Below are 23,611 nucleotides of genomic sequence, written 5' to 3'. Positions count from 1 at the left end.
GGGAAGTCCTAGATGTTCTATCTTGAACATTTCCTGCTTGAGATCTGGAATTGGCAATTTTTAAAAAGACACTATATTCTTTTAGTGAGAAATTGCATTTGAATAACACAACCTGAGTAACTGGGATGGTAAGTGCTCCAGAGAGGACCATCATATGTAGATGTGTTTAATGGAAAGAGGTAAAATAAATATACATGGCTTAAATCAAATACGGATCAAGTTAATATTTATTCTTCCAAACAAATTTAAAGTTATACAGTGTTGACTTAAATTCTTTTCAATTTTTTTCCCTTTTGATCAAAGCCCCAGTTTCCACTGTGTACTATACTTACTTATTAATACCAAAATATTAATATCAATATTTTGTGAAAAACAAAATTACACATAAAATGTTAAGATCTTTATTGGTATTTTCTATGCATATATTTCAGTAGAAGTATACAATCAAAATTTATTTTTTTAAATATACTTGAAATATTACAATTTTGTATGGATAAACTACAGACTTATTATATGGTCAGTTTTATATGTTTTGTCATAATTTTGTCATTGAATTTGATTGTTTTAATTTCATTTTGATATATTTTTGGATAATTATATATAAAATATGTATTTTTGTCCAAAATTCAGAACTATAACTCAGGTGACTTTGCATATGTCTAGATTCTGTTCCTGTTCCTCCATACTGTTCTGTCTCTGCCCCATCACTCTTTTAAGATTCTAGTTAATTCTTAAATATTTTAAAATATTAAAATATGTAAGTACTTAAAATGCAGTTGTATATATGTGCATGTGTGTTTATTTACATTTATTTATATTCTTATTCCTTCACAATCATAATAATTGTAGAATACTATACACTCTCTACCTGAGGAAGTAAAAAATTTTTTTAAATAAATTTTATTTATTTATTTATTTATTTATTTATTTATGGCTGTGTTGGATCTTCGTTGCTGCGCGCGGGCTTTCTCTAGTTGCGGTGAGCGGGGCTGCTCTTTGTTGCAGTGTACGGGCTTCTCACTGCAGTGGCTTCTCGTTGCAGAGCACAGGCTCTAGGCACACGGGCTTCAGTAGTTGTGGCACATGGGCTCAGTAGTTGTGGCTCGAGGGCTCTAGAGCGCAGGCTCAGTAGCTGTGGCACACGGGCTTAGTTGCTCTGTGGCATGTGAGATCTTCCTGGACCAGGTCTTGAACCCGTCTCCCCTGCATAGGCAGGCAGATTCTTTACCACTGCACCACCAGGTAAGTCCCAGAAGTAAAATTTATACTTTAAGACAGGACAAGAAAAATTACACATAAAATTCTTTGTGTTTTTTTGAGCCTCCTCCCTCCCTCCCTGATGTGCAGTGTGCGTCTGCATTACACATTAACCAGAGCTCCTCAAGGTGGAAGTGCCTGCTCAATCGTAAAGATCAGTTTTTTCCTTTCTTCTGCACTTAGCAGTGTAACTTCTTAAAATGGTGTTCATTCCCAGCTCTCTAGGGGGTCATGGTGACTTGCTGTTTGCTTTGTATGTGCTTACCTTGACTTTGTATCCTTGGTGGACTTTATGTAAAATATCAATATGTCATTTTGATGTACAATCCTTTCTCTCAAAAATGTATATGACTGTGCCTTCAACTTCTAACAGGCAGAACAGTTCTCAGAGCTTTCTGAGAATCTGCTTCCCAGCTTATAATCTTCAGCTTGGCTTGAATAAAATCCCCTTTTTTTTCTTTTTAACTTGATAGTTAATTGAATTTTTGTGGACATAACTCACCTGTGTTTTTTCACTTAAGAATATATCCTGGGGATTTCTCCAGCAGTCCAGTGACTCTGTGCCTCCACTGCAGGGGTCACAGGTTTAATCTCTGGTCAGGGAACTAAGATCCTGCATGCTGCATGGCCAAAAGAAAAAAAGAAAGAGAATATATCCTGAAGGTAACATCATGCGTGGGCATCGTAAGGAGGACCTTCATTCAAATTATGCCTGTAGAGAAAGACGGTATGTGAATGGTGCATCATTTATTCAAACAGCAGCCTTTATGTAAAAAAATCAATGTAGATGAATTTCATAGGGATTCCAGTTAATTTTTCATATGGATTCCAACTGATTTTTTAAAATTAATCAACTTTATTTTTGGCTGCATTGAGTCTTCATTGCTGCATGTGGGCTTTCTCTAGTTGCGTTGAGTGGGGGCTCCTCTTCATTGCGGTGCGTGGGCTTCTCATTGTGGTGGCTTCTCTTGTTGCAGAGCACGGGCTCTAGGCATGTGGGCTTCAGTAGTTGTGGCTCACAGGCTCTAGAGCGCAGGCTCAGTAGTTGTGGCACATGGGCTTAGTTGCTCCATGGCATGTGGGATCTTCCCGAACCAGGGCTTGAACCTGTGTCCCCTGCTTTGGCAGGTGGATTCTCGACCACTGTGCTACCAGGGAAGCCCCCAACTGATTTTTAACAGTTGCATAATCAATTAAATGGAGGAATGATATCCTACACAACAATTCAAATGTAGCTGGAGCAATTGGACGTTCATATGAAAAAAAAACAACTGACCTCAACCTAAGCCTCAAACAATATACAAAAATTAACTCAAAATAAATCACAAGTTTGAATCTAAATTGTAAAACAATTTAAAGAAATTTAAAAGAAAACATTTAAATTTCTAAAAATAAAATAATAATAAAATAAAAAATAATTCAAAAAAAATTTTTTTTAAGAAAACATAAAAAAATCTTTCTCACCTATGACTAAGCAAAGAGATCTTAGACATGGCAACTGAAGTACAATCTATGGGGAAAAAAGTTAACTTCCTCAAATTAAAAAAAAAATTTTCTATTGAAGAACTGTGAAGAGGGTGAAAAGGCAAGCTACAGAGTAGGAGAAAATATTTGAAAACAAAATACTCAACAAGAGCCTTGTTCTTAGAATATATAAAGAGCTCTTAAAATTCAACAGCAGTCCAACAGGAAAATAAACAAAAGACAGAGCCTGAAGAAGAGAAACAGATAACAGATAAGCACATAAAATGACATTCAATATTATTAGGCATTAGGGAATGCAAATTAAAACCAGAATCAGATACATATATCAGAATGGCTAAAATGAGAAAAAATAGTGATGACACTAAATGCTGGTGAACGTGAGAAAGTGAAAGTTTTATACCTTTCTGGTGAGAATATAAAATGATGCAGCCACTGTGGAAATAGTTTGGAAGTTTTTTACAATAGTAGAAATGCACTGCCCTTATGACGCAGCAATTGCATTCTTAAGTATTTGTCCCAGAGAAGTGAAAACATAATAATACAAAATCTGCACACTGTACAAATGGCAGCTTTATTTGTGATAGTCCCAAACTGGAAGTAACTCAGTTATCCTTCAACAAGAGAATAGTTAAATGAATAATGATATAGCCATAGCGTGGAATACTAAACAGCAGTAACCTGGGATGACTGTTATACATGCAATGACTTGGCACGGATCGTAAGTCCATTATACTGAGTTTAAAAAGCCAAGCTTAAGAGGTCACAAAGTATAAAATTCCATTTGTATAACGTGTAACACAACCCAATTATAATGGTGTCCTGGGACTGGGAATGTGGGGGTGGCGGCGGGGGGAATAGGTAAGGTGAGGCTATAATGGTAGCACAAAGGAAACTTGTGGTGACAGGAAAGTTCTGCATCTTGAATTTGGTGGTATTGCATAGAACTATACACAGGTACACATACACACAAATACATATAAAACTGGTGTAATATGAAAAAACCCTGTGGATGGTTGCAACATCCTTGATAGTTTAGTACATTTTTACAAACTGTTGCCATTGCAGAAAACAGCACAAAGGTACATGGGACATCCCTGTACATTTTTTTTTTTTTGCAATTTCATATGAACCTACAATTATTTTAAAAGTAAAAATCATATGTGTGTGTGTGTGTGTATGTACATATATGTGGATATACACACATACACATACAGGATGATGGAGAAGCAAGTGTGATGTATCCAAATAACATAGTGTCACTTGGCAATGAAAAGAGATGAACCCAGGAGCTCCTTGGCGGTCCAATTGTTAGGACTCCACACTTTCCCTGCCGAGGGCCCAGGTTCAGTCCCTGGTTGGGGAACTAAGATCCCGCAAGTGGCATGGCACGGTCAAATAAATAAATAAAATGTTAAAAAGAGAGAGAGAGATGGACCCTTGATCTACATTGACATGGATGGATTTCAAAACTGCTGAGAAAGGAGCCTTACCAACAAGAGTACATACCAAATAATTTCATTTATATAGAGTTCTGTAATAAGTAACCTAATCTTTGGTGGAAAAATAAATTCAAACCGTTGTCTTCTTTAGGACTGGGGGTGAGGGCTGACTGGGAAGGAGCATGAGAGGACTCCCTGGGTGACAGTAATGTTCTATGTAACTCGGTAAATATCCATTTACAATCAGAGGATTTCACTGTATCTATATTTTATATCAAAAGGATGGACTGTTAGGAATTCCCTGGCGGTCCAGTGGTTAAGACTCCGGGCTTCCGCTACTGGGGGACTGGGTTCGATCCCTGGTCGGGGAACTAAGATCCTGCAAGCCACACAGCAAAGCCAAAATAAATAAATAAACTGTAAACAAATATTGAACTCCGTTGTTAGCATGCTGAATTATTTACGGGAAGTGTACAGATGTGTGTAATTTACTTTGAATGTATAAAAAATAAGATGGATTAATGGGTGGATAGAGGACCATATCCAGGTGCTAAGTTCACAGCTGTCCCTTATGAAATTTATTCTATTTTGCTGTTTATTTGAAACCTTCACAATAAAACGGGAAAAAATCAATTGCAGATGGATTGCATATGGATTACAGAGGGATTTATCCTTAAATGGAAAAAACACTCAATGGATATAATTCATATGAACAAAACCTCTTTGAATTTCTGAATTACATTTAAGGGTGTAAAAAGTGTTCTGAGACCAAAAGTTTTGAGAACTTCTAGCCTAGAGAAATATTTGCTTATATGCATTATAATATGTAGACAAAAACGTGTATAGTATCATTGTTGTACCTGTCCCAAACTGGAAGCAACCCAAAGGCTCAGCAGCGGGAGAATGGCTAGATAATTTATGACAATATAATTCTTACCAGCAGTGAAAATGAGTAAGACAGAGAACATGCAGTGACATGGACGACTCTTAGAGATTTATTGTGTGAACGAAGTTGTGAAAGATTGCATAAGATATGATTGCATTTATAGAAAGGTATAATACAGGAAATTTTCGACTATATGTCAGAGAATTAGACTCTACAGGGAACACTATCAGGAAAAACCATTAAATGATGTCCTAAAAAATAGAGGATTGGGGCCTCTCTTGTGTCTCTGGAAGCCACTTAAGAGGCAGATAGGGTTGAGGGACATACCCTCCCGCCACTCTGAGAAAACAGAAGAGTTTACAGGAAGTATTTCAATCCAAAAGCTGCCATTGTGTGAGGGATCCTTTTTGAGAAAATAACTAAAGGTCTGGCTGAAGCAACTTGATGAAGAATCAAGTTTGTTGGTCTCCCTTTGTGCCCAGTGAAAAGCATGTTGTATATTATGGACAATTGTGCAAATCTGAATCTTTCCTTAATGCAGGGGAGAAAGAGTTCATGCATTTTACTGTTGTCCATTCCGTACGTAACTAAACGTAAATTTAAGTTCATTAGTTTTAAATATTATTTGTCAGGCTTAATCGAATTTCCGTTTTGCTTCACAGTCTATAAGCTCCCAGGGTCATCGCAGCATGTGTAACAGCAGCGTCTCCTGCAGTGCCTTACCTTACTGAGGATTCTCAAAAAAGTGATTGAGAGTTATGACCCCTATACCATGAGGAAGAGCTTTGATTACACCCTGAAAACCTGGTACTGTGTCTTGGAATCTAACAGGATGAAAAAGAGCAAACTATAGGGCACCCCACTAATCTCCAAATACCAGGTAAGTTCTGTGTGATTTTCCAAATTGAACAGGAACTACACCTGAGAGGTTTTTTATTTATTTATTTTTTTTTTTTGTGGTACTCGGGCCTCTCACTGCTGCGGCCTCTCCCACTGCGGAGCACAGGCTCCGGACACGCAGGCCCAGCGGCCATGGCTCACGGGTCCAGCCGCTCCACGGCATGTGGGATCTTCCCGGACCGGGGCATGAACCCGTGTCCCCTGCATCGGCAGGCGGACTCCCAACCACTGCGCCACCAGGGAAGCCCGAGAGGTTTTTTTTTTTTTTTCTTTTTGCGGTATGCGGGCCTCTCACTCTTGTGGCCTCTCCCGTTGCGGAGCACAGGCTCCGGATGCGCAGGCCCAGCGGCCATGGCTCACGGGCCCAGCCGCTCCGCGGCATATGGGATCCTCCCAGACCGGGGCACGAACCCGTATCCCCTGCATCGGCAGGCGGACTCTCAACCACTGCGCCACCAGGGAGGCCCCCGAGAGGTTTTTTTTAAAAAAATATATTTATTTGGTTGCACCAGGTCTTCGTTGTGGCAGGTGGGCTCCTTAGTTGTGGCATGCGCACTCATAGTTGTGGCATGCATGGGGATCTAGTTCCCTGACCAGGGATTGAAACTGGGCCCCCTGCATTGGGAGTGCGGAGTCGTACCCACTGTGCCACCAGGGAAGTCCCTTTTCTCTTTGTTGATGTGGACCATTTTTAAAGTCTTTACTAAATTTGTTATAATATTGCTTCTGTTTTGGTTTTTTGGCCCCGAGGCATGTGGAATCCTAGCTCCCTGACCAGGTATCTAACCCACAGACCACTGGGGAAGTCCCCATCTGAGAGTTTTTTAAATCTCCTTTGAGCAGATCTTGTTGCTGCTGGAAAATCTAAAATGAACAAGGAAAGGATAAACAGAAGCAAGGAGTAGCAAGGACTGAGTAAGAAGGGATCTGAGCAAAGTCAGTATTTACTGTTACTTTGAGGTGGTTCTGCCTGGGAGGGGATCCCATCAAGGTAGGGTAGGAATTGTTTCCTCTAGGGATGCATCATGTTCCCATGTAAATTGAGATTAATCAGAGTGGAATCAAGCCCTAGACCACAATTTTCATTTTATAGTTATGAATTGGAATAGAAAGTGACCCAACGTTTGCAGTCTGCAAATGTCAGCTGGCAACCTTGGTTTACTAACTGGAAAGCATTTGGATTGGTTTGACATGAAAAGTACTCACCCCTTTCCCAAACCTAAGTCCTGTGAGAACTGAAGTAATATGGGAGAATTAAGGATTCTTCTTTGTCTACTGTGTATTCACAGGCAAAAAGAATATTAGGGATAAACAATCAGGACCTACTGTATAGCACAGGAAACTATATACTCAGTATTTTGTAATAACCTATAAGAAAAAGGAATCCAAAAAAATAGATACATGTTAACATGTATGTGTAACTGAATCACTTTGCTGCACACCTGAAACTAACACAACACTGTAAATCAACTATACTTCAATTAAAAAAAAAAGAATATTAGGGAATATATGAATTTCTATTAAAAAAAATGGAAAAGGTAAACCCAAAATAGTGTGAGCAAGCTTTATAGTGGAAAAATTTGGTGCACAATTGTATACACATGTGTGTGTATATACATTCTCAAGAAATGAAATATATTGCCTCTGCATTCAATCTGATACAATAGGATGTTCTGTTTGAAATACATAGAGGAATTCCAGCCTCACACAGTTAATTGTGAATATCCCATGAAGTCTTTGGAAGACTCCCCTATACATTCATAGGAGAATAAGACTGAGTAAAGAAACTTAAAAAAAAAAAAAGAAATGAAATATAATTCCAGTGGTAATACAGAAAAGCCAAAAAACAAAAACAAAAACAGTGCCCTGAGTATCTTACATAAAATAAAATCTTAAATTGAAATTCTTTTTTTCTTTATTTTTTGGTGGGGGAGGCCCACACTGCGTAGGCATGTGGGATCTTAGTACCCTGACTAGGGATACTATTTCTGTTTCTATTCATTTATTTACTTATTTAGGCTGCATGGGGTCTTCGTTGCTGTGTGCAGGCTTTCTCTAGTTGTGGCGGGGCGGGCAGGCGCTATTCTTTGTTGCGGTGTGCGGACTTCTCATTACAGTGGCTTCTCTTGTTGCGCAGCATGGGCTCTAGGCGCATGGGCTTCAGTAGTTGTGGCTCGCAGGCTCTACAGCGCAGTCTCAGTAGTTGTGGCGCACAGGCTTAGTTGCTCCACGGCATGTGGGATCTTCCTGGAACAGGGCTCAAACCTGTGTTCCCTGCATTGGCAGGCAGATTCTTATCCACTGCGCCACCAGGAATATCTTATACTATTTCTAAATATCCTCAGCCATTCCTGAAGGACGTGGTAAAACTAGGTTCACAGTTTTTGTATAACTATTTACATATAGGTCCCGATTTGGCTAAATCTAATAGGGCAGTTTCTGTTTTTTTGGGTTTTTTGTAATACAATTTTTAATACATTACCTTAATCAAAACTGCCTCAGGGACTTCCCTGGTGGCGCAGTGGTTGAGAATCTGCCTGCCAATGCAGGGGACACGGGTTCGAGCCCTGGTCTGGGAAGATCCCACATGCTGCAGAGCAACTAGGCCTGCGAGCCACAACTACTGAGCCTGCGCGTCTGGAGCCTGTGCTCCGCAACAAGAGTCCACGATAGTGAGAGGGCCGCGCACTGCGATGAAGAGTGGCCCCCGCCTGCCGCAACTAGAGAAAGCCCTCGCACAGAAACGAAGACCCAACACAGCCAAAAATAAATAAATAAATAAATAAATAAACAAACAAAAAAACTGCCTCGGAGATGGGACTTCCCTGCCAGTCCAGTGGTTAGGACCGTGCTTCCATTCCGGAGGCATGGGTTCGATCCCTGGTTGGGGAACTAAGATCCCACAAGCTGCGCGGTGCTACCTCAGAGAACTGGCACTTGATAGACATTTGCATGTGAATAATAAAGAAGGAAATGGGTAATTTAGTGCCCTGTAGAGGACAGATTGATTACACCCCATGAAGAAAAGAGCAATCTTCGCAAAGCGTAACTTAGAGACATGCGTGTCATGGGTGATGAGCACGAAGGGGTTGAGAGTCGGGAAACATAAAGCCACGAACACAGATGTGTTCACCAGCCACTGGGCTGGACTCACACTTAGGACTTGCACAGAAAGTCAAAACGGAGGAAAGAGAATAAAGTAAAACAAAGAAGCTCACCAAGATCAGGATGGTGCGTGTGGCTCTGGCCTCGTGGGGAGGTCTCGGGGAGAGCCTGTTGCTGTGAATGTCTTGGACTTGCTGCTTGTGTCTGTGCAGGACAAGGACTGTGGAGCCACTAGCCCAGATCATGAGACACAGAAATACAGTCAATGAAAAATATTATGCTTGCCAGCAGTGAGCTTGTAAGTTGGGAGTAGGCCCAGAACAGTATTCATATACTTTTTCCAAACTTATATTTTTGGTATTGCTTGGGCCATGCACCTTTATAACAACATGCATATTTACTAGGAGATTCAGGATCCAGCAAGAGGAACAGCAGAAGCCAATGTACTTTGGGATTCTAATTTTGAGCTCCATCCACTTAGAGCTACTGGGACAAAATTGTTTTGTTTTTCATTTTTTGTTTTTTTTGCGGTACTCAGGCCTCTCACTGTTGTGGCCTCTCCCATTGTGGAGCATAGGCTCCGGACGCGCAGGCTCAGTGGCCATGGCTCACGGGCCCAGCCGCTCCGTGGCATGTGGGATCTTCCTGGACCAGGGCACGAACCCGTATCCCCTGCATCGGCAGGCAGACTCTCAAACACTGCGCCACCAGGGAAACCCCAAACTTATATGTTTGGTGTTGCTTGGGCCATGCACCTTTATAGCAATATGTGTATTTACTAGGAGAGTCAGGATCCAGCAAAAGGAACAGCAGAAGCCAGTGTAGTTTGAGATTCTAATTTTGAGCTCCATCCAATTAGAGCTACTGGGGCAAAGCTTTAAGGCTTGGAAGCCACCAAGGAGGCAGGTAGTGCTGAGGGGAACCCCTCTGGCTACTCTATGAAAATAGAACACAAGTTTATATCCAGCAACGACCAGGAAATATTTCAGTCCCAACGCTGCCACTTCCTGAGGGATCCCTTTGGAGAAAAGAACTAAGCAGTTGGCTAGGACAAGTTGGTTGAGGATTTGGTCTCTGGGTCTGAGACCTCATCCAGTGATCGAAGTGAAAGTATAAAAGCAAAGAGGTGAGGAGCTTCCCAGGATCCCAGCTGTCGTCTGAGGGAGGAGGATAATCACCCAGTCCAGGTTAGTAGAAACGATCACATCAGTACCTGAGGGGTATTGTTTAATTGGAGTCAGAAGAATCTGAAAAAGAAAAGAAAGACTATATTAAATCTTATTCCCAAAAGTGTTCAATGCTTAACCTGACATTAAAAGAAAACTGAGGGCTTCCCTGGTGGCACAGTGCTTAACAATCCACCTGCCAATGCAGGGGACACGGGTTCGATCCCTGGTCCGGGAAGATCCTTCATGCCGTGGAGCAACTAAGCCCGCGAGCCACAGCTACTAAGCCTGCGCCCCAGAGCCTGCAAGCCACAACTACTGAAGTCCGCACACTTAGAGCCTGTGCTCCAGAACAAGAGAAGCCATCACAGTGAGAAGCCCACGTACCACAGTGAAGAGTAGCCCCTGCTCACTGCAACTAGAAAGTCTGTGCAGAGCAATGAAGACCTGGTGCCACCAATTAATAAATAAAATTTAAAACAAAAAACCTGAGAATGTCTTTATGAAAGCAAAGGTTTTTTTTTTAATTGAAGTACTTTATGTAAAAGCAGTTCTGAAAACAATGTAAAAGTAGGGTACCAGCAGACATACTCTGCCTTATACACAGACTGTAAAACTTTGCAGCTGTAACAAATGAATCTGGAAATTATCTACACACTGTTATGGAGTTATCATCAAAATGTATTTTAACTGCAGTAAAAATCAGGGTGCAGGGAACTTCCCTGGTAGCGCAGTGGTCAAGAATCCGCCTGCCAATGCAGGGGACACAGGTTCGATCCCTGGTCCGGGAAGATCCCACATGCCGCGGAGCAGCTAATCCCATGCGCCACAACTACTGACCCTGTGCTCTAGAGCCCATGAGCCACAACTCCTGAGCCCACGTGCCACAACTACTGAAGCCCGTGTGCCTAGAGCCCATGCTCTGCAACAAGCCACCTCAATGAGAAGCCCGTGCACCACAATGAAGAGTAGCCCCCGCTCCACGCAACTAGAAAAGCCCATGCGCAACAACAAAGACCCAATGCAGCCAAAAATAAAATAATAATTTTTTTTTAATGCTGTGGAAGGGGCTAGGTGGAAGCACAGAAACCATGTAGAAGATTCTGAGTGTGAGATGATGGTGCTTCTGACTTGGAGGGAGCAGGGTAGATGATGAAAAGTAGTCAAACCCTGGTAACTTTGGAAGGTGAAGGCAATGGGACTCCTATGTGATAGACGTGAGGAGAGAAACAGAGGCTTCGAGGATGAGTCTGAGAATTTTTGCCTGGGCAGCTGGAATATGAGGTGCTCTTGAAAGAAATAGGGGAGGTTGAAGTTGGAGTAGATTTTTATTACTTTCTAAAATTTTAATTATTATTTCTTTTTGCCCACAGCACATGGCTTGCAGGATCGTAGTTCCCTGACCAGGAATCAAACCGCTGCCCTCGGCAGGGGAAGTGTGGAGTCTTAACCACTGGACTGCCAGCGAAGCCCTTGGAGTAGGTTTTTAGGGAAGTAGAAACTTTGGATACATTTTTGTATGGTACATGTGATGTATATAGAATTAGTACTTTATTTTTAAGTCTTTATTGAATTTGTTACAATATGCTTCTGTTTTATGTTTTGGTTTTTTGGCCCCAAGGCATGTGGGATCTTAACTCCCCAACCAGGGACTGAACCTGCACCCCCTGCATTGGAAGGCCAAGTATTAACCACTGGACCGGCAGGCAAGTCCCAGTACTTTATTTTGTTTAACAGGTAAAGAATTATGTTAGGGGGAAAATTAGGGTTGGCTTCCAAAAATGCATTTTCTATATTAAAAAATAAAGTCAAGGGCTTCCCTGGTGGCGCAGTGGTTGAGAGTCTGCCTGCCGATGCAGGGGACATGGGTTCGTGCCCTGGTCTGGGAAGATCCCACATGCCACGGAGCGGCTAGGCCTGTGAGCCATGGCCGCTGAGCCTGCACATCCAGAGCCTGTGCTCCGCAATGGGAGAGGCCACAACAGTGAGACGCCCGCGTACCGCAAAAAAAATAAATAAATAAAGTCAAGATTTGGAAAAATAAAAGAAGGAGCTTGGTTATGAACCTATTCAGTCTCAGGTACCTGCCAGACATCTAAGGATCATGTTCAGTAGGAATTAGGTACAAGTCTGAAATTTGGGAGAAGTAACTTGGCTGAATACATCCATTTGAGAACTGTTAGATGGTATATCAGTCGTAAGACAGGGTGAGATCCCACAGAAACGAAATAAGAGTTGAGGATAGCAAAACAGGGAGTACAGAAAAGTCTCTTGAAAATCTGTCACACAAACGTAAGAGACATGAAAGCAGCAAGGAGCACATTTGGCCAAGGAGTAGGCAGAGTATTGTTTATAGAAAAGACAATTTGTAAAAGAAAAAGACAGCATCACTGGTTCAAATCAAGCGCGATCTCATCAACCACAGGGTCAGATCCAGATTGGTCATTTTCTCCAGGAAGTTCTATCCCTTGTGCTTTCCCCACGTGAAGCTGTTGTGGTACCTGCAGGTATTGTATTACCATGTTTTCACAGTAAGTTGCATCTTTAATCACCTGAAAGATGATCATCTGTATCCCAAATTATGACAGAGTTTTGAATTTCCTAAAGTTTTGTTAAGGATGTTTTGCATTTATGTACATGTGGGTGTTGGTCTGCAGTTTGCTATTAATAGTACTGCCTGATTTTGGTATCAAGTTAAAGCTAATCTCACAAAACTAGCTGAGAAGACTTCCATCTTAAAAAAATAATAATTTGAGTGGAATTGGAATTATTTCTTCCTTAAATGACTAGAAGAAGTCACTAGTCATCTTGGCATGAAATCATAGAAGGAAAATTTTAAACTACCAATTCAGTATCTATAATACAGGGCACTTCAGATTACTCATTTCTTCCTCAGTGAACCTGAGTAGTTGGAGTATTTCAAGAAATTTTTTTCTCAATTTCCGGTTTTTGTAGAGTTGTTGGAAAGTGTTTAAAATATCACATATAGGGACTTCCCTGGTGGTGCAGTGGTTTAAGACTCCATGCCTCCAATGTAGGGGGCCTGGGTTTGATCCCTGGTCAGGAAACTAGATCCCACACGCATGCTGCAACTAAGGAGCCTGCCTGCCACAACTAAGACCTGGCGCAACCAAATCAATAAAACATCACATATAATCCTTTTAATGTCTTTAGTGCTGCTACCCCATCTTTCATTCTTCATGTTGGTATTTTTTCTCTTTTTTTCTGATCAATCTACCTAGAGATCTATCAGTTCTCTTGATTCGAAGGACAGTTTTGGAGTTCACTGATTTTTCTCTATTTTCTATTACCTATTTTATTAATTTCTGCTCTTTATTCTTTCTTTCCTTTTGCCTCCTTTGGTTTTTAAATTTTTTATGTTTTTCTTTTAATCAAAGGGCATGGTTTATTTATTTATTTGTTTATCTATCTATGGATGGCTGCCTTGGGTCTTTGTTGCTGTGCATGGGCTTTCTCTAGTTGGAGTGAGTGGGGTCTACTCTTTGTTGCAGTGCGTGGGCTTCTCATTGTCCTGGCTTCTCTTGTGGAGCACGGGCTCTAGGTGTGCAGGCTTCAGTAGTTGTGGCACATGGGCTCAGCAGTTGTGGCTTCTGAGCTCTAGAGCTCAGGCTCAGTAGTTGTGGCTCATGGGCTTAGAGCGCATGAGCCACAACTCAAGCCCACATGCCACAAATACTGAAGCCCACGCACCTAGAGCCCATGTTCCACAATGAGAAGCCATCGCAGTAAGAAGACTGCACACTACAATTAAGAGTAGCCCCCACTCGCCTGAACTAGAGAAAGCCCGCATGCAGCAACAAAGACCCAAGGCAGCCAAAAATAAATTAAAAAAAAAATGCCTTAAAAAAAAATTTGCTGCGCATTTCCCAAATCATCAAGTCTTGGGGTCTTTTGTTTTTCACGTCTTCCCTATATTTACTTTTCCCTATCACATTTTACTATAATCAGTAAGAAGAAACGAGGCCACAACTTTTAACACTTTTTAGAAATGTCCTCAGCTAAATGTCCATAAAAAGACTTGCACGTGAATATTCGCAGCGGCTTTATTTTTGTTTGTTTTCTTGTGGTATGCGGGCCTCTCACTGTTGTGGCCTCTCCTGTTGTGGAGCACAGGCTCCGGACATGCTGGCTCAGCGGCCATGGCTCACAGGCCCAGACGCTCTGCGGCATGTGGGATCCTCCCAGACCGGGGCACAAACCCGTGTCCCCTACATCGGCAGGCAGACTCTGAACCACTGCGCCACCAGGGAAGCCCTTTTTTGTTTGTTTTGCGGCAGCTTAATTTTTAATATTTAGAATCTGGGGTGGGGGGTAAACTCCAAATATCATTTAAGGTAAATTGATACGGTGTGGTATATCCATACAGAACATTACTCAGCAATAAAGAGAATGAGCTATGGATGATTCTCAAAATAATCATGTTGCAAGACAGCAGACAAAAGTAAATAAACTTTTAAGGTTCCACTTAAATAAAATTCTAGAAAAGGCTAATTTATCTATACTGAAAGTCAATCAATGGTTGCCTAGGGATGGTAGGTAAAGTATTAGGAAAGGCACTGAGAAAGGGTGATGGACATATCCGATATCATGACTAGACAATTTCAAATGTGTATACATGTATTAAGGCTTACCAAACTAGTGTGTGCAGTATACTGCATGTTGACTACAGTTCTATTCTGTCCCAGGGTTCCTGCCCATGCAGCAAAGACATCAGCTGAAGTGCCCGAGGAGGCACAGAAATCGAGGAAAACTGCGTTCTTTGCTCTGCCAGCCCCAGACAGCATGACCGTCTCCACACATGAGCTCATCCAGCGATAGTGACTTGAATGTTTGTGGATGTGTTTTTAGCATGGGCACACCCATTCTCGTTTGCAGCAGTCTCTCCAATCCCAATGATTCACACCCAGTGTTTCTGTATCAATTTTGTTTCCTTCCTGGACACAGTCAGTCTTACAGCCAGTGACTCCTGTACCAGATTCTGGCCTTCAAGGCATATGGCACTTGGCAGGTCCTGAGGAACAGCTGCCCCTCAACAGTGCCAGGGAATGTGGGATATATGGTGAAAACAAGACACTGAAGCCATGCTGCTCCCAAACATGTTGTAGGTTGTTACAATACCACCCTCCTCAAGGTGATGTCTGGACCCTCTAATAACTCTGAAATCCAGACAAAATCAGGCCCACAAAGCCCTGAATTCTCACCCAAGCTTTTGTCAGCAATGGAAGTTAACACCAAGATTGGACTGAGAACTGTTCTCTGCCAACCTGCTGTTCTATTTGAGGCACACAGTTGAGAGCCCACCACAAACAGTTTACCTCTTCAGTTTGGCAGAGTCTAACGGTTTCTAAACCACTCCAGCCACTAAAAAGAACCTCCGAGATTAAAGGTGGCTTAAATAATAAGGTATTTATTACCACACAAACCAGAGCAACATGAGGCAAGTAGTTACCCAGCCTGGGTGACTTGGAGGCTGGAAAAATTCATCACAAGTATCACATGAGACCAACAATGTCCATGAATAAAGTAAACCTTTTCTGCTACCAGAACACAGCTCAGATCATCTTGGCTAAAGGTGGATCATGTCCACACCTTTTCCAGTCAGAGGGGAGCAAATGAGGACCACCATTTAATTCAGGTTTCTTATAATTTCCTCCAGGGATTGAAGAGAGTATGAAGTTCTGCCTCCCCTAAAAATATTAGGGTAATTAAGCTGGTTGAGTTGAGATCGTTTCAGCCACAGGCACTAACAAATTTGGCAAGGAACCTGAGCAGGTCTCAAAGTGCAACATAGCCCCTGAAAGCTTCCCTTGCACCTGGCATTCATAAAATACTCCACAGTATTAACGTCCAGATATATGTGGTTCAACACGATTGATGTCTCCTTCTCTAAAGGCAGTCACAGAGCTCCTCGCCATGAGTTCTGTCGTGTTGGAAGCACTCCTAAAGCCTTCCGGCAGTGTGAACTTTCTGGTGCCTAATGAGATGGGAGCTTAAGCTATATGATTTCCCACATTCATTGCATTCATATGGCCTTTCTCCAGTGTGAACTTTTTGGTGCCGAACAAGGTGGGAGGTTCTGATGAAATCTTTCCCACATTTGCTGCACACAAAAGGCCTTTCGCCTGTGTGAACTCTCTGGTGTGCAATAAAGTCAGAGCTTCGACTAAAGAATTTCCCACATTCAGTGCACTCAAAAGGCCTTGCCTCAGTATGAATTCTCTGGTGTTTAATGAGGGTGTATTTGTGGCCAAAGGATTTCCCACATTCACTGCAAACATAGGGATTTTCTCCAGTGTGGATACTCTCATGCTGAACAAGTGTGGATTTGTGTCTGAAGACTTTCCCACAATCGTGGCACTTATAAGGCCTTGCTCCATTGTGAACTCTCTGGTGTACAATTAGGTTGGAGTGATGGCTGAAGTATTTGCCACATTCGCCACACTTATAAGGCATTTCTCCAGTGTGAATTCTTTTGTGCTGAGTAAGGTTGTCCTTGCGGCTAAAGGCTTTTCCACATTCACTGCACTCATAAGGCCTTTCTCCTGTGTGGATTCTCTGGTGCTGGACAAGTGTGGCTTTGCGGCTGAATGCTTTCCCACATTCACTGCACTCGTAAGGCTTTTCTCCAGTATGGATTCTCTGGTGCTGGACAAGTGTATCTTTGCGACTGAAAGCTTTCCCACACTCGCTGCACTTGTAATGCATTTGTCCAATGTGGTAGGCCTCCCTGCTCTCAGTGCTCCTTGTTTTCCTCTTGCTGTGGGTGGTCTTTTGCTGGTGACTGCCCAAACTGGTCTGGAAGTTCTGCTCCTTCTCACATGCAAAGGGCTTCTCTGACAGGTGAGGTTCTTCACAGGCCCTACAGTTCTTCACAAATGAGGTCTTGCCTTTGTCTCCTCTTAAGAGTTTCTCTACATTGTACAGATTCTGGTGCTGGTCAAAGTTTGCACTGAACCAGAATTGTCTCCCACATGCCCCACATGTGTAAGGTTTCAGTCCATGGTGTGTTTCTTGGTGTTCATCCAGGTGCAAAATATCTTTCAAGATTGGGCCACATAAGTCACAAGGGTGAGCCATCTGGGTCGATGAATCTGCCTTGAAAGTATGAACGTGTGACACTGCTACAGAAACACTCTGCTCTGAAGGTGCCTCTTCATTCTCCACTCCATGCCAACAACCTGAAAGCAGAAAAGTGCTGCTGAACAGCATGCTGTCTTCAGTGGGAGTGGGCGATCCCATCACAAATGTGTATCTAGCATCTAGCATACTCAGGATTGAGTCCACACGGTTGCTGGCAGGACAACAGCCTTGGGATTAGGTTAAAGAAGGAGCTGCTGTGCAGTACTGGACTCTGTGGGTCACAGAATGGGGAAGGCCTTACAACAAAGACACAGGATGGGGTGTAGCTGAGAAGAGGCAGGCAAGATCTCTGACTCACACCTTGCAAATGACTTTTAGAAGGGCCTTGACTATTGGTGACAGGTGAGTACTATCCAGAAATGTTATGTCCAGGCCCAGAAAATGTGATTTAAAATGAGTAACTGGTATTCAAAAACTATTTAAGGACACGTTTATGTTTCATGACACATTAGCATTGTCCAACAGACGAGAGCACCACAGAGTGAGCAGTAGAGAGCACTGATGAGTGGGGTGGGCAGCCCTGGGTCACAGACCAGAATAGAAGTGAAAAGTATGTAAAGAGTCCACAATGGGAAGGAAAAGAGAAATAAGGTATGGCCTATAGCCTGGGCATCTAACAGCAGTGGGCATAGGACAGGTTTCTGGTGCTATTTGAACCCACCCTTGAAGTTATATCCTGCCTAGGCTCCCACTCACCAGGGCCTGTCCATGTCTCTTTTATTGTGGCTAGTCAGGACCTCTCAATCAGGCACTCATCTTTCCCCTGCTACAGTTCAGCAACCACAGAGGATCTAGAAGATATAAGTCACACAGGAAAGACAGGGCAAGCGAAGAGGAAAGCAGTGGCCCAGGGTAGCCCACCCAGGAGAGATTAAATACAAAATGAAAACCTTAAAGGAACAATCCAGTGGGCCCCACAATCAGTGACCATAACTGTAATTCATGACAGAGATAGGCCCAGGGGAATGTCAATTAAAGAAAGGGGACATAACCTGGAGCAAAAATGCATCATGAGTGTAAACAGAGCTATCCACCCAGGAAGAGGCCAGGCAGGGTAGTATCCACTGGGCTGACCATAGGACTCTTGACCTTCAAATCCTTCCTGGCAATTTTGGGGCCACAGAAGTCGGGAAGCATAGTGAGCATACCCAGCCAAGACCTGGCACCCAGAGGATGTATGTGAGGGAGTGCCCACGGTCCAGCTATAGGAAGGAAATTGCAACTTCTAGGGGAAAAACAGGAAGAGCAGAACATAGCCCAGAAAACTGGGATATGCAGGGCCTTACCCAGGAAAACCGTAAGAGCAAAGCATAGAAGGCACTGCATTGTGATATAAGAGTCTCTGAGCTTTATCAAGAGGTCCCCATTGCTCCCAGGAAAAATACACAAACACACCCTGAAAAGTCACATGATCCTACATGAACAGGACAGGACAGGAACAGCAGGATTCCCAGTGTATCCAACACACTTTCACATTCCTCCCCAGCTCCCCAACTCAAGACAGCAGGCCCTGGTGTAATTGATGCCTCCTCGTTCCTCATTTTCCATTAATCATTTTGCCCAGCCTAGAACAACAAGCAAGTGGACAGATAGACACTGTATAGTCTGGGCCTGGCAGGCAGGAACCAACCCTTCTCCAGCCAGCTAGTTCTCATGGGATCCAGAGGTTATGCCTCCTATACACAAATGTGACCTCCACGTTCCCCTTGAGGCCCTCAGTACCTGAGCCCCCAGGCCATGAATTCAGATTCCATCTCGACGGACACATCACTCTTTAGACCACACCTCCCTCATCATCTAAGGAGGCTCCCAAAGTAGGTACCTCCCAAATGTAAAGCTGCACATGGCATCCAGAGAATGCTTGGTTAATGCATCCAGGGTTACATCCAGCCCCAGCCAATGGCCTCCACTGCCATAGGTATTTCCAAACTCAGCTTTTAATTTCTTCCTTCCTTGATTAAACTCGAGCAATTCAGAAGCACATGCAGATTATGAGGTAAAGCCAGACCTTTTCCACCTCGCTACTGCATGCTGGGGATACTATACCCTCGTCAGTCACAGGCTTAACACTTACCACTAAGCTCTCATTCAAAGCCCATCCCTACTGGCCCTCTACCCCAAGCATAGTGACTCTGCAGCTGACCCAATTTAGCTCTGAACTAACCCACCAGCTCGACTGAAACTCCCCAGTCCCCACCAAAGGTCACCACAAAAACCTGAAAAGCACACAGAGAGGGTCAGAAGCACCACCCTTGGTCTTTCATGTCGTCTCTATTACTGTTTTACCTCAGCATTCGTCGCATGTCTACTTTCTCCCTTTCGTCAACTGCCAGATCCTATCTTCCCTGCTCACCATGGACACTAACCTCCCTTTTCTTGCCTCTAAGGTAACTCTTACTTCCACTCCACTGTGCCCACTTCCTTTCCAGACCCCCAAAGGCACTGCCACCATGACATAAACGTTCTCTCTCTAAATCTGATACACAGCTCTACCCTAATCACATACTGGCTGTCAACCTGTGGATGTCTCCAACTTGAATCCCTCCTCTGAACCCCATACCCAGGTCCACTTGATACGTCAACTCAGATGTCTTTGGACCACTGCAGATTCAACATGATCAAAACCTAACTAAGGATATTACCTCTGAAAGTTACTCTCACCACCAACTTCACTATTTCAATTGAGAATTTTTTCCTCCTTATGTCTTCTCAGGGAAAAATCTGTGGGGTCATCTCTGACTCTTCCCCGTCTTTCTCTCACACTCCACATCAGAATATCTGGTTGGTCCTACTTTAAAAATAAAAACAAACAAACCCCACCAGAATCCAAGCACTTGTCTCTTACCCCGTAGTCACCACTCTGGCCCAGCCTTCATCAGCAGTCCTCTTTACTACCCCCATAGTCTTTTCTTCACTGTGCAGCCAGAGAAACCCTGACCAGGATAAGGTCACTCCCTTCTCTGGTCCAAACTTTCCATGGGTCCCACCACTTTCAGAACAGAAGCCCAGCTCCACAGGCTGCCATTTCAGAGCTGAAACCTGTCCCCTGCTCTCTGATCACTAAACATAATGGAGAACTAAAGTTCCCCAAACAAGACCAGTTCAGTCTCAAGTGATGTATTTGCACATTCTGGTTCCCATGGGCACTGTTCCATACTTCTTCCCATTGCTTGCTGGAAATGGAAACCCTTCCATATAATTCCAGAATAGTTTGCAGGGCACAAGGCCTTTGGTGACACCAGGATCCCAAACCCAATGGCAGGCAGAAGGGTAGGTTAAGATTCCCAAGACACCATTATCTGCCATAATGGGTTGCCAAGATCATGGAGAAGTAGGCTAGGTTGACTGAGGACCTGTACACTTCGCACTCACCCATGCAGGGACCTTCATCGCTTCTGCCACCACAGCAGTCTGGCAGGAAGAGGGGGCTGGGAGTGACAGGTCACCACGGGGGGGATCTCGGAGACTGCACTGTTCCTCTCACCCCCGCCCTGCCCATTGGTGAGGAGGATTTCAGTCTAACTTAAGATACTCAGACCTTAGTGCTGCTTCCTACCAGCTACGTGACCACGATCCAAGACTTCTCTGTGTTCTCACGTACACAGCAGTAATGGTGGTATCCATCTAATAGGGCTGTTTGTATCAGACGTGTTAGTACGTGTCAAGTACCTTTGAATTAACTTTTACCGTCCACATGCTTAACAGTTGTGCAAATGTTTTTGGTTCGAATAAAGTACGTAATAGGTTCTTTTAAGTTCTGGGTTTGTTTTTAAGTCTTTAATGAAACTTGATATTTAAGACTTTACATTGTAATCAAATACTTTAGAGACAAGTTTTTCAATCAATTAAGCAGTGGTATAAGTTTATCATACCTAAACATTTTTAATTTTTAACTGCCTGTTAATGTATACTTTCCAGGTATACACTAGATCCTTTCACCAAACCAGCCTACCTGGTATATATTCCTCTGAAGGTGAGCATGCTGGTGGCCCTTCATTAGAGGTGTTCATCATCTCTCCTCACCTGAGGAGTCAGGGAACTGATGTAACAGTGCCCTAGATTGGGGGGAGGCTGCTCCACTAGCCTGGCTGACTTTTCTTCGGCTCCACAGAGGGGCATGCTGAGCCCACAGAGGGGCAAATTTATAGCACCTTACACCTTGCTCTCCATCTCAGGTCAGGTTCCTAATACCCTACAGCCCTCTCCTCCTGCTGACACCAGCCATAACCCTTTCATATTCCAGGACCTCTCCTTTCTGGAGGAAATCTCAGGGACGTCCACCCCTTTTCCCCGTACTCACTCACCTCAGGGACCACATAAACTAACAACCTTAACATTCTCCCCCTAAACCTCATCTCCAGGCTTTGATAAGACCTCACTCCTCAGAGGTCTCCAGCCCACCTTGTTCTGCAGAACTCCAGACCAGCATATCCAAATGCCCATGTGACGCCTCTACTGTGAAACACTATGGATTTACCATGTCCTGAGTCCAACTCCTGTTCCCCCTGAAAGGTGCTTCCCTCGTCCAACTTACCCATTTCCATCGTTTCAGATGTTCAGGGGAAAAACAAAACAAAACTTGGGTGGTTCTTCACACCCCTTTTGCACTCACAGACGTATCTAACGCACCAGAAAATTCTGTTGGTTCTACCTTTAAAACCTCTCCAGAATTTAATGATTTATCCAGTCCCAATCCCTCCCCTGCCACTGCTCTGGTACAGCCGCCACCACAACGTTCCTGGAGTTTGTGGCCTCCTCGCCGGTCTCCCTGCCTCCAGCCTCATCATCTCCACCCCACCCTAGTTTGTTTTCCCCTGAGCTTTGGGAATACTTTAAAAAATCCCTGATCACGTCATGTCCCTCCACGGCTCCCAACGTCCTCCTAATGAAAGCACTCGCCTCACCTTGACGTTCCAGGCATGACTACAACTCACGCTCTCTGCTTCTTGAACATGTGAACACTCCAGTCGCCCGAAATTTCCCGACTCAGTGACAACCCGAAGTCTTTGATCCCGCTAATGGCTCGGCGGGGTACCACTCTTAAACGCCTCACCACACTGGCTATTAGAAAAGGCGGCTTGGGCTTCCCTGGTGGCGCAGTGGTTGGGAGTCCGCCTGCCGATGCAGGGGACACGGGTTCGTGCCCCGGTACGGGAGGATCCCACATGCCGCGGAGCGGCTGGGCCCGTGAGCCATGGCCGCTGAGCCTGCGCGTCCGGAGCCTGTGCTCCGCAACGGGAGAGGCCACAGCAGTGAGAGGCCCGCGTACCGCAAAAAAATGGCGGCTCCATCCGCAAACGCCCTGGAGTCTGGGCCAGAAGAGCCTCAGTAGGCACCACTCACTCGGGGTCCTACGATTCGAAGGTGGGGGAAGGGACGCGTCAAGATCCGGGGAACGCAGCACCCACCTAAGCGGGTCCGTCCCCAAGGCCGCCGCCATCACAGCCCGGACCACACAGATTCGGGGGGGATCCCAGGTCGGAAACCGGACACAGCTGTCGCTCGGCCAGGCGGCGGAATTCTCGCGAGCGCTGCCACCACCGAGCCACTCTGCATCGAGGACAGGATAGCCTCTCGCGCCTTCTCACTTTCCGTCACCTCTGAATCGAACCACGACTACCGACGTTACGCTCTGATGGCTCGACCAAGAGCCAACAAAATGTCCGCCGCGAAGATGCCGGAAGTCCCTCCCAGACGACTTCCGCAGTACGGAAATGCCCTTACGAGTGCCGCCGCTGCGCGGCGCACGGGCTTCTGGGTAATGTAGTTCCCGCTGAGCCATCAGCGCAGCGACTCGTTGACGCCCTCGCGTGGAACCACAAGGGACACTGGGGCCTCGCGGCTCAGAGGACGGGGCGGAGCTTCACTCTTCTTAAGAAGCCATCGCCCAGTTTCCGTTTAGTGTACTCTGCAAGGATCGAAGACATGTTTAGAACTGTTCTCTCAGATATTCCCCAAAGCTACAAAACCTAATGGGCACACCACATCAAATGTCACTTTGGGTACACTCATAGTCCACTCATATTTCCTTGTTTTTTAAATACTTACAGATGGAAGAGAGAAGCAAAGATGTAATTATGAAAAAATAAGTAAATTATACGATATGCTGTATGATGATAGGTGCTTTGGGGGAAAAAAGCTGGATGTCGGAGAAGAGCAGGGAATGAGACGGTGTAATATTAAATAGAGTAGTAATGAGAAACCTCATGGAT

The 23,611-nt window shown here is 44.1% G+C and overlaps 4 protein-coding genes across 7 annotated transcripts in view; 1 reads left to right on the top strand and 3 right to left on the bottom strand.

The window, feature by feature from the left end:
- Window positions 1-23,611, top strand: part of LOC308606595 (zinc finger protein 154-like) — a 318,213-nt gene that overhangs the window by 132,095 nt on the left and 162,507 nt on the right. The window lies entirely within an intron of this gene.
- The window catches only part of LOC308606583 (zinc finger protein 154-like), a 289,896-nt gene that overhangs the window by 229,155 nt on the left and 37,130 nt on the right, over window positions 1-23,611 (bottom strand). The gene's annotated exons all lie outside the window — the stretch shown is intronic.
- ZNF134 (zinc finger protein 134) lies at window positions 205-23,066 on the bottom strand. 3 transcript variants are annotated; one of them, XR_014013849.1, is made up of 4 exons: window positions 22,808-23,066; window positions 15,683-17,437; window positions 1,760-1,877; window positions 205-1,267 (listed from the first exon to the last, which is right to left on the bottom strand). XR_014013849.1 is itself a non-coding variant. In XM_081217700.1 (2 exons), exon 2 carries the CDS (start codon window positions 17,334-17,336, stop codon window positions 16,200-16,202), a length of 1,137 nt encoding a protein of 378 aa, XP_081073826.1. In that variant the 5' UTR covers window positions 17,337-17,437; window positions 22,808-23,066; the 3' UTR covers window positions 15,647-16,199. The 3 variants fall into 3 exon arrangements, 1 of the variants encoding a protein (XP_081073826.1); XR_014013850.1 differs by lacking the exon at window positions 15,683-17,437; XM_081217700.1 differs by lacking the exons at window positions 205-1,267; window positions 1,760-1,877 and having other exon boundaries at window positions 15,647-17,437.
- LOC308606523 (vomeronasal type-1 receptor 1-like) lies at window positions 7,206-15,067 on the bottom strand (the record flags this gene model as incomplete). Its single annotated transcript, XM_081217461.1, has 4 exons — window positions 7,206-9,303; window positions 9,790-10,152; window positions 12,630-12,805; window positions 14,891-15,067. The coding sequence occupies 4 exons, from the start codon at window positions 15,065-15,067 to the stop codon at window positions 9,033-9,035; spliced, it is 987 nt and encodes a 328-aa protein (XP_081073587.1). The 3' UTR covers window positions 7,206-9,032.

This window comes from Mesoplodon bidens (assembly GCF_964165515.1).
Source record: "Mesoplodon bidens genome assembly, chromosome: 18".
NCBI lineage: Eukaryota > Metazoa > Chordata > Mammalia > Artiodactyla > Ziphiidae > Mesoplodon > Mesoplodon bidens.
Note: the sequence above shows the minus strand (reverse complement) of the source record. Positions and strands in the feature narration are given on the sequence as shown.

Excerpts from the sequence above, each read along its gene's own strand:
- ZNF134 (XM_081217700.1), bottom strand. The coding sequence starts at position 17,336 with ATGGCTCACCCTTGTGACTTATGTGGCCCAATCTTGAAAGATATTTTG.